Source organism: Ornithodoros turicata, chromosome 1 (assembly GCF_037126465.1).
Source record: "Ornithodoros turicata isolate Travis chromosome 1, ASM3712646v1, whole genome shotgun sequence".
Classification (NCBI taxonomy): domain Eukaryota; kingdom Metazoa; phylum Arthropoda; class Arachnida; order Ixodida; family Argasidae; genus Ornithodoros; species Ornithodoros turicata.
Window position 1 is genome coordinate 22,318,140 of NC_088201.1, and position 10,755 is coordinate 22,328,894.

The window sequence follows — 10,755 nt, forward strand, 5'->3', positions numbered from 1 at the left end:
CACGCGAAACGGTTTTCTTAGGTTTTTGGCGTCCGCTCTAATTTGAGAAGGCGCCACCGCGCGGTGTACCGTGAAGGCGAGGCGCATCCGTGTATGCTGCGATAGACGCAGGCGCTGTGGCCTTTCGTGGGAGTGAGTGGCCCTCACGACATAGATTTTGGCCCTCATGCACAAGTGAAAGCAGGCGTGAAAGCGAGGAGGTGTGATGCATCGAAAGCGTCGCGTACTCCGCATGCAAGCGCATTTATGAGAAATCTCCGGATCTGCTGCCACGGGCTTCCTGGTAACGCAGAATAGCGGGCACGGCGTGGCATTTTTTAAAAATAATTAATAAAACAATTAAATTAATATTAAAATAATTAATTTAAAATAATTTGTGGGCCGCTGCGCGACCCCCCTCGGAACGGGGACCACAGTTTGGGAACCACTGCTGTACGGCGTTGCGGTATCCTAACCTATTGCATATTGGATATTATATGATATGGGATACCAACAACGGCAACAATTATGTACGATGGGTGGGATAACAATAAAAGCTGATAAATAAAGCTGATAATGCTAATAACATATCGTAAGTTCAGCACTGAAGATACGTGCAACCCTGAGCACGTGTCAATTTTTTCCTAATAGACCGAAGAAGGGCCTTAAATCCAAGATCATTGAGATCAGTCAGCTGATCGTTGTAACCTCTCCATCATGACGTCGTCATTATCTGCTATCAGCGACCGGACGGTTGCGCGTATCCACGTGGTCTTTCTCGAAGTGGTGAAGCGGGATGACATTTAAGACGTAATGAAAGACATGGAACCAGCTTCAATTAGGCCGCAATGATTTAGAGTCCTTTAAGCACCGCCAGCTGACTAAAAATATGTCCGAGTGGCAACACACATATGTAGTATGTACGAAGATGAATCTGATATGTGACTGTTATCATCAAGGTTGACCTCTGCTCCATTGCATTCGGAAAAGATGGTGAGATGATTATGGTGATATATATTATTTTAGAGTACACTAAATTACAGTTCGGTGGCGAGACGTCTCTGCAGCTGGTGCGCGAGGAGGTTTTGTTTTAAAAAGAAGGAACATATGGAGGTTGGCTCAGCTGTACATATAGGGCCATCTATTCCAGCGCACTCCGGTTGGCGGGTTTCGCTAGCAGATTTCTGGAAGGATGTGGTCCTTTGGAAGGAAGTCACAGAGTGGAACACAAGCTTGTCGATACGCGGCTAGCTGGCCAGTCTCGGTGTGCTATCTCGATGTCAAGAGGTACAGTGACGTATATATTCAATGCACTCCGCAGCACTTCGCGACTTGTGTGTATGGCGCGCAGATGAGCAGTATATGCTAAGTGTCCTCTAGCAGTATGCATAGGGTGCAGTCTGGTGAGGAGGCTATATCGCGATGCAGTGAAGAAAAGCGTGACCAAGGAGAACGTTCAGCTGGAACCGGTAAAATAATGATTCCAACGGTTTTGGCACCCTTGAAGGCATTCTGTCTGTGAGACAGAGGTTGGGAGTGATGCATTACAAAGTAATGCATTACCGGTAATGCATTATTTTTGAGTAATGAGTAATGGTAATAAATTACATTTTGCCAGCAAGTAATGAGTAATGGTAGTAAATTACATTTTGCCAGCAAGTAATGAGTAATGGTAATGTATTACATTTTGACTGAGTAATGCGGGATGGCATCGCTCATTACTCGAATGTTCATTGCGCCACAACATCCAGGTTTTTCCAAGGGGCGACAAAGACGGAGAAGGGCCCAGCCTGGGGAATTCTTCAAGAGGTCAACAGTCAGGGGTGTCCATGTGATATCACCTTCTTTCTCCTGTACGCTTTTCGGTAAACGAGAATAAACGAAACAGAAACATAGCTTCTATGCGGATAACATATGGCAAGTGATTGGCTGTTTTCGTCTTGTACCGTGTTAGCTTGTCTAATGCTGTCAGAGACTCAAGGGTCGTTCTTCTGCCAGGACAGAATTGTAGAGCTTGGCAGGTTGGCATAAGGAAAAGGCATCATGGAGCTGGCGGGTGGGGACTTGTCCCTTCCGTGGGCCGATGTAGTACGTATTTGGAGTCAGTTAGTTGCGATGGGAGAAATTTTACGGTTAGCTGTAAATTATGTGCCCCGTCGAAGAAGACGTAGTGTTAGAGAATCTTCCAACCTCAGAAAGCATCTCCAGGTGAGCATGAATTTGAAGTTTGCTAAACTAACCAGCAAGTGTATGGCCGCCTCTGGTCTGCACCCTGAAGCCCGTTCGTCACGAAAGCCTGGATCACACGCCCGGTGTAGACTCTCCTGATGCTTTTTGTTGTTGTTTTTTCTCTTCTTATTTTTAAGTGAAGAGGTGGCGTGTAAGTCCCTCTGATGAGCTGGAGCGGTGGAGGTTAGAAGAGGATCGCAGCCTAGAATCGCTAGATTGGTTCCCGAAAATCAAGGGGCTGTTCGCGGGAATTCCGTCATCCGCTTCCGCTGAACGAGTGTTCAGTACGGCAGAAGATGTCCTGTCGTCGAAGGGGGTAAAGCTAGCGGATGGCAACTTTGGGCAACAACTGCTACTACGCTGCAATAAATCTATAATGCCAATGCCTATCTGTATCGTTTGTGCAGGGATTTAGTGGCACCCATTTGGGGGATATTCGGGCGGCTATTGCCTACGTAGCCTATGTAACAAATAAACGCGTGGGAAGTGTGAGGCTTAAGCCCTAAACACGTAAATGTAATGCCAGCGAGTAATGCCATTACTTGATGAGAGTAATGTAATGGCATTACTAATGGATTACTAACCTCGAAACAGTAATGCATTACTTTGTACGAAAGTAATGAGTAATGGTAATGCATTACAAAATAAAAGTAATTTCCCCACCTCTGCTGTGAGATGCAGATCAATCATATGGAGCAGTGACATCGGTTCCCTTCGTTCAATCACTCACTGTTTATCAGTCGGCTCCGCAAAAGACCTAGAACCGTTTTGCATAAGGGCTGGTAACATAGATACGCTGTGTGGGCATGCTCTGGTGAATGTCCAGCGCCAGGTGGTCAGCTACTTTGTTGCCGTGGAAGCACGCGTGGCCCGGTATCCACTGTGGCCGGATGTCGCGTGCCCTTTGTCGAAAGCTTCCGTGTACGCAGTGATAGTGTCTTGTCCAACAAGTGAAAGGCTGGTGGCTTCTTCCGCTGTGCAAAGTGGCGATACTGCATGGAGCTGAGAATTGCACATAATTTCGCTGCAGTGGCCAATGCGGGATGGGGCAAACGAGAGCAGTGGTGAATATCACACATTGATATGTAGAAAGCGCAGGTCGAACCGCAGGTTGGCCTTGCTTCGCTGATGGTTTTCCATTGCTTGTAGAGTAAACCGTTTCATGACGTTAGTCTATAGTGTATCTTCTTTGAGCTTAAACCTGATATTTTCAGGCGTGAGTTTGGACTATGTCCCGAAGGTTTTGCGAATACTGAGCGGGAGGTGATCAGCTCGTTGCATATTGCTGTTCAACCTCTAGCCGATAAAGACCACAGAGCATGAGGATGTGTTGTAAGTCACGTGGCACATCGTATGTGGTGCAGCAGTCCGACGTTGCCGAGAATTTGCCCAGGGACATGCGGGTAAATGCGATGTTTAACCGCATCCGTCGAAAGATCGAGCAAACGATTGTGGTAGCCGGTGAGGAAGTGTCTGTCAAAGCGAGGGATCCACAGGATGTCACAAAATGTATCAGATGACGTTGCGTTACTGCTGATACGGTATCCTGCTAGTAGCTGCAGCCCAAAGCTGAGATCTTTTATCCACTCTGGACCATATGATGAAGGAAGAAGATGAAATGCGGCCGGCTCCCCTGCACTGTCCTTTGTTGCTTGCGCGACTTCTGGTAAGCTGCTAGGACGCCATTAAGTACTGGTCCAATGTGTCCGAGGATTCCCGCGTATTACTCAGACACGGTAAACGAATGCCGTATAGTTCGCACTCGTTCTTGCGTGCGCGATCGAAAACGACACGTTATTATGGTGTTGATGATGACGGACAGAAGAACAAAATGAGGAGGTGAGCGGCGACTAAGTCGGACCCCAGTACACCTACGTAGACAAAGAAAAAAGAAAGTAGTCGGTGAAAGAATTATTGTGTTATCCTGTAGGAGGGAGTGTAGTAATTACTCGACGAGCTCTTTCGGGTAATCGCGGCACTTGTACGCACAGACGTGTGCGCCATGTAGCGATCTCTCTTCATGGTCAGAGATGGCCACTGGATATACATGGTGCAGTGCCACAGTTTTGCCCCTGCCACTGCCAGGGAGGGGTACCAGAAGCGACCAACGCGGAGAGATAGCAATTATTGATTTGACCACGAACTGCGGCTATACAGACTTCAGCTGCTGAATGAAATGTGGTACGTTGCAGTGCGACGTATACGACGGGAAGTTCCTGGAACGGCCTTTTGCGAGCCTTGTGCGTGCGTTAGGTCATGGTCCAGCAATGCGACTATGCATAAATGTTATATAAATGTGATGAGTAACATTGTTTAAGCCTGTTGTTCACCGAAGTAAAGAACTACAGTGAAGGTAAGAAGATTCGATTGTTGGATGATACGGGAGTCTGCTCTATTATAATAGAGCAGACTTTAACCACACCGGTTAACACGCCCTTAGGCAACCGTCATTCCGAATGATATGGTTCTCCCTTCCTGATTTGTTGAAAGTGGGGGCGTACGACCTTTTATAACAGTTTGCGTTTATGTTACTGGCGCAGAAAGGCGCGCGTCCTTCTCTCTGTTTTGATATCGATATCTTCACCGTGTTATGTGGCGAAGTTCTAGAGTGTGTGTATGAGAAGGCACTCATGCACACGTTGCTGGTCCTCGTGTTGCACACTTCGTTTTTTCTCTGTCTCATTAGGGGCTGCGTTATCTGTCGTACGCTGCAGTGCCGCTAGCTTGGTACATTTTTTAGCCAGTTTGCTCTTGATTTCGACTTGAGTATACACAGCTGCGTGCGTATTTGTGTACAGAAGTTACATTGCAAATGGATTACTGCGCATTTTACACGGGGTTGAGTCTCAATGAAGTAATCTGCTGCGTAACTATACAGTCATGTTCATCCTAATGCAGGGTTCACACTGCCACTTCTCTCCGTTGGGGTACGGTGCAGATCGAGTGCGGATGCGGTTGTCGTACGACACGCTGTTTAGACACATGCGTTCTTGATACGGAAAGCAAGCGCCTGTGTTTGACCAATCATGCCTCCGTCTATCTATCTATCTCCAGTCTGCCTTCGCTCATTGGTCAGCTGCGTAGCCGGAGGTAATCCGTACCGCATGGAGTTCGGTCGAGCCCAACTCTTGCGGTGCGTATGCTTTTTGGTGCGCCGTACTTCGTTGCCAGACAACCCTGCCGCGCCGCATCCGTAACGCGTGAAAATGCAACAGTGTGAACCAGGCATAAGAGTGTCATTGTCGGTGCATCTTTTTCTCCCTGTATTTAACCACCAGAAGGCGATACAACATCGTGTTTGAAACGTTGTATTATCATTTTTCCGCTCATATGTATGTCTCACAATAATTATTTTCATGGTTCAATGTAATAGGGGAATGTTATCAAGCTCACCTACAGCTCCCGAGAAGCAGTTCTTAGGTTGAACACAACTATAGCGGCTTGACCGAGTAGATCAAGGTTCTGTGGCCTGGACCGTAACGCGGCCCAGGACTGGATCACACCAGGCATCGAACCCCGTTTTAGTTCGATAGCGTCGTAGGAATAAACAATCACACGAAATAACAAGAGCAATTCCAAATGTAAAGGAAATCGAACCTGTTAGTTATTGGAAGAATAATAGGAATGTATAGCCATTTGTCTGTGATTCGACTAAAAGATAACAGACGCGAATCTAAAAAAAAGTTCCAGAACTATTGTCACGTGACGCACTCCCCGTCTCATTTCTCATTTAAAATACGCAAAACAGTGCAGAATACCTAGGAGGGTAGAAAATCCAGCGAACCGGTAAGGAAGCCTCAGAGCCATCGATATTTCCAACAGAGACTGTTCTCCTTCTGCTCGAAATATCGGCGGCGCTCATGTGGCTCTTCCCCTTCAACAATACAGAGTACCTGGCTTTTAGCTATATTTCGTTTTCTACCATAACGTGAGACTTGCAAAATGAAAAAGATAACTGAGTTATGATTTTTCGAAAATTTGTCCATTAAATTACAGAGGCGTTTCCTATGGTTTCTAGGATGCCGATTCGTGGCCTGGTGCCCAGAAACCATTACCTCATTGTTTTTGTCTTACTTTTTGGGAACGGGTTTCCACGCCATCGAATAGGCGCACGTGCCACCGATCTCGAACAAATGCTGTCTTTCCATGACCACGTGCTGTGCGTTTGATAGGAATTTATCATTCGGTTTTACTGGTATTTTTTGCATATTCGCACGCAATCTACCTACATGATTGCACATAATTTATGTACAGGTTATACCGGGCGCGTAGATTACTATACCAGGTTTACAGCGAGTACGCTCTTGCTTTTGAGTAAAATAAAAGTTTGCTCCAGGAGGACGGAGATTTAAGAATAAAAGTCGTCCCTAGACACTCGTGATCTTGGATAAAGATTTGGATTTGCAATTTTTTCGTGGTAAAATGCATAGTACAAAAGACGATGACAGATTTGATGCTACGATTTTTAACACCTTGATAATTCCCTCCATAATACATAGCACCTGCTCCCGCGTGCTGATACCTGGATGTATCTTGCAAACGGCGAACAGGTAAATACAGGGATTATCTGTTCGTCGTTCATTATGCAGCAAGGACATACTTACTGTGCATTATCTGATGATGAGGCATTGTCGACCAAGGAGTGGAACAGTTTATGGTCGTCGTTCCTGCAGGAGGCCAAGTAAAATGCACTAATCCTGCTTGGGTAGGGTCGAAAGTCAACGTTTCGGTGCCAGTGTCCCGAAGTATACCTTCCATGGTAAAACTGGTTGGAGCTGCACGCGGAGGCTTGCTGGGCTGTGTGTCCGCCAACAACGAAGCCACGGAAAAGGGTGATGGTTTAGACGGTACTTCGTCCGTAACAGATGACGTGCCTTCTGTGCTGTCCATACCTTTTCAGACCACAGAACACGCTGGAGCCCGCATCGCTGCTCTGTGCATTTGATAGATTTGTCGTATACAATCGCAACACTCCGTAACGTGAAAATGAATGGGCCGCATCCGACGAATTCTAAACGTGGCAAGGTGCCGCCCAACGGGGCCACCAAACGCCCGATTGGTTCTTAGGCCTCCTCGCCGTCTTGATCCGTAGAACCAGCCCAGCTACTCCCCGCCCTGCTCTCCCCCAGCTCAAGACAGCTTGCCGGAATCTGCTTTTGCCAGCTGGCGGCGGATATTTTGCTCGCTGTTCTACAAACTTGTCATGTGCTGTATGGGGATGTCTGGCGCTCCGAGAGCGTGAAAGGAGGCACTTCATTGTCATATGGCCACTCCTGCTTGGACGACGCTCGTTCCAGCAACTTTTCACGCACACTCTTAAAACAGAACTTCACCGCATAGCACGATCCCAGCCAACCGTCATCCCGAATGACATCGTTTTGCCCATGATTTGTCGAAATCGAGAGGCGTGCGTCTTTTTTTTTTGGCACTTATGCAGTTATGATAATTTTCAGAAAAAAAGGTGTACGCCCACAGGCTTTCCACAAATCAGGATTTTTTTGCGCAATTGTTCGCCTTGACGCTCTTAAAACTAAACTTCACCTCATTGCACAATCCTAGCCAACCATCATATCGAATGACATCGTTATCTGACTTGATTTGTTGAAAAATGGGAGGCGTACGCCTTTTTTGTGACAATTATGAACGGCATAAGTGTCACAAAAAGGGCGTACGCCTCCCGTTTTCAACAAATCAGGGCAGATAACGATATCATTCGAGATTATGGTTGGCTAACAACGTGCTATGCGGTGAAGTTCATTTTTAAGAGTGCAGCGTGCTATGTGGTGAAGGCCAACCATTGCACAGTAATACCTTGGTCACTCCCGATTTGTGGAAAGCGCGGGGCGTACGCTTTTTTTTAACTGCATAGGTGTTCCAAAAAGGCGTACGCCTCCTGTTTTTAACCAATCAGGGGGAACGATGTCACTCGGGATAGTGATTGGCTACACTCTTAGAAATGAACTTCACCACATAGCATGCTCCTAGCCAACCATAACCTCGAATGATATCGTTATCTGCCCTGATTTGTTGAAAACTGAAGGCGTACGCCTTTTTTGTGACAATTATGAACATCATACGTGTCACAAAAAAGGCGTACACCTCCCGTTTTCAACAAATCAGGGCAGATAACGGTATCATTCGAGATGATGGTTGGCTAGGACCGTGCTATGCGGTGAAGTTCATTTTTAAGAGTGTAAGTGCGTGCTATGTGGTGAAGTCCTGTTTTTACAGCCCTTTCACCACCACCGCCACCACCATCTGTTTTTAGAGTGTACGACAAGCATGCGGTTCCACCATCTGTTTTAAGAGTGCATGCTAGAAAACAGTGAATTGAGGACCGGTTCATCAACTATAAACCCCCATTAAATCCTTGTTTTTTCTTTTTCTATCACATTACATCACATCAACTATACGTGGGCTAACCTTTCTCTGAACACTCAAGTCTCCAATAAAAGATACAGGCTTCATTACTCGCTACTTATGAGGCAGATCTTAATTATGTGCAGTGCTTGCATTTATGTAACAAGCTGAAAACCATAACTGCAATCTTCGCTGAAATCCTTCTCATGTAAAATTTCCATAGAACCTCCACCCTAAACCCTTTCTTTTTTTTCTCTCTCTTTTCTTCTCTCTCTCTCTCTCTCTCTTTTTTTTCTTTTTTTTTTCCTGCGCTGCTGGAGCAGTAGGAAAAGCCATATACTGATAACCGGATGATTGGGTTCATCTCATGTCAAGATTGCCTCGTAACGCGGAATACCCTCCCCCGCCACACCGAAGGGGACTCTCTTGACTCAAGACCACTGTGCACAACACTCTTTCACTTGACAACACGCGAAGAGTCCGTCTAATGCAAGTGAACTCAATCTTTGCGGTTCCTTGACATTGCAGTCATCGAATAGGGTACCCTATTCGGTAACTCTACTCGACATGAGCACATTTTGAGGTCATTTCGGCCATTTCTCAGGTCTACTTAGAAAACGTCCTATGCCTGTGGTTTTCCCTACCCCTTTTCTGTGAACCACGCTTCCCCTCCTCCTAGAAGTGGACAACAAGTTGGGACGCAAGCGAAAGATGCGTTGTTACTATGTCGAAGAATATCCGCATTTCCAGATGTTGACGTCACCACGTGATCGTTATACAGATGTCGTTGCCTGCAAGTTCTGCTGCATAATGGTACGCGCTCTTGCAAGGCAGCTTCTCATTCTTTTTGTGAGTGTGTCGTTTCACAGCCGTCGCTTTTTCTTTGAAGTTCGGATATTAACTCAATTGTAAAAAATGAACGACGAAAAACTCTGGATTATCGGATAGAACAATTCATTCGAAATACGCCCTCCGAAGTTGTCAAAAATAAACTCCCAAAACCAGGAACCGCAACTATAACGTAGGTACAGTCTACGACCAGAACTTCACCACACTGCTTCCTCTTACACTCTAAAAGCAGAACTTCACCGCAGCGCATAGCATGTGCGACAAGCATTGCCATCGAATGATAAGGTTATCGCTTCTGATTCGAAGAGAGAGGGTGGCGTACGCCTCTTTCTGGCAAGTTGGATATATGAAAATTTCCACAAAAAGGCGTACCCCCCCCCTCCCTCTGTCTTCCAATTAGACGCGATAACCACATCATTCGTGGCAATGGTTGGCGCACAGCGTGCCGTGCGGTGAAGGTCTGTTTCTAGAGTGTATATATAGCAGAGTATTGTTCCGAGCGATATCGTTATCCCTCCTGATTTGTTGAACATGAGCTCTTTTTTGGGACACTTTGCATTCGTGGTTCTGTCCAAAAAAGGCGTACGGCCCGCTTTCTCCTCAAATCAGGAGTGATTACGGTATCGTTCTATGCTCGTATACATTATCAGCTGGTGTAGCACATGGGAGCTCCCTCAGTCCTTTACTATTCAATGCAGTCCATTACTGCACTGTCCGGCCTCTTGCCCCGAGGGGTGTGAATAAACATATACCCCCCCCCCCCCCCCGAGGGGTATTTATTAGGCTTCACGCTTATGACATCTGATATGGTCATCGGGAAAGCAGTGGCCTGCTTTATACAGCGTCGCCTTCAGACTATACAGGGTGTTTCAGTTAAATCCCCGGGCTAAATAATTTGCGAACGGGTGCACCAATAGAGGAACTTTCTTTTTTAAAAGTATCTGTCCGATACCACATACAAGCTGCGCACCGTGTGAATGAGTATAGGAGGGCTCATTCTTTAAATAAAAATTCAAATGAGTTTCGTGAAAAAGTCTAAGGCAGGGCGCCATCGGCATTAAAATGGGCACTACCCCTTTTGGGACCTTCAGTGCGGACACCTTTAAAAAAATTGTCACCGAAGCGGGTCATTTGTTGCAGTAATTAATTGGTTTCGGTTTACATGTTTTTGTCGCGGATGGACGCGGTGAAGCGCAAAGGGACGATCTTCCACTCCCTGATCCACCACTGAATTCCTTACACCAATGAATTACGTCCTTTCGCGCTTCACCGCGACCAGTCGCGACAAAAATATGTAAACCGAAACAAATTAATTTTTATGCACTCCCGATCTTCAGT

The 10,755-nt window shown here is 46.3% G+C and overlaps 1 protein-coding gene across 1 annotated transcript in view; it reads right to left on the minus strand.

Moving 5' to 3' along the window:
* LOC135397532 (homeobox protein MSX-2-like) overlaps positions 1-7,222 on the minus strand; it is a 31,578-nt gene extending 24,356 nt beyond the window's left edge. Inside the window, exon 1 of the mRNA XM_064629131.1 lies at positions 6,813-7,222. Coding sequence (XP_064485201.1) covers positions 6,813-7,098 — 286 coding nt within the window. The 5' untranslated portion in view covers positions 7,099-7,222. The remainder of the gene's footprint in view (positions 1-6,812) is intronic.
* Between the last annotated feature and the right edge of the window lie 3,533 nt (positions 7,223-10,755).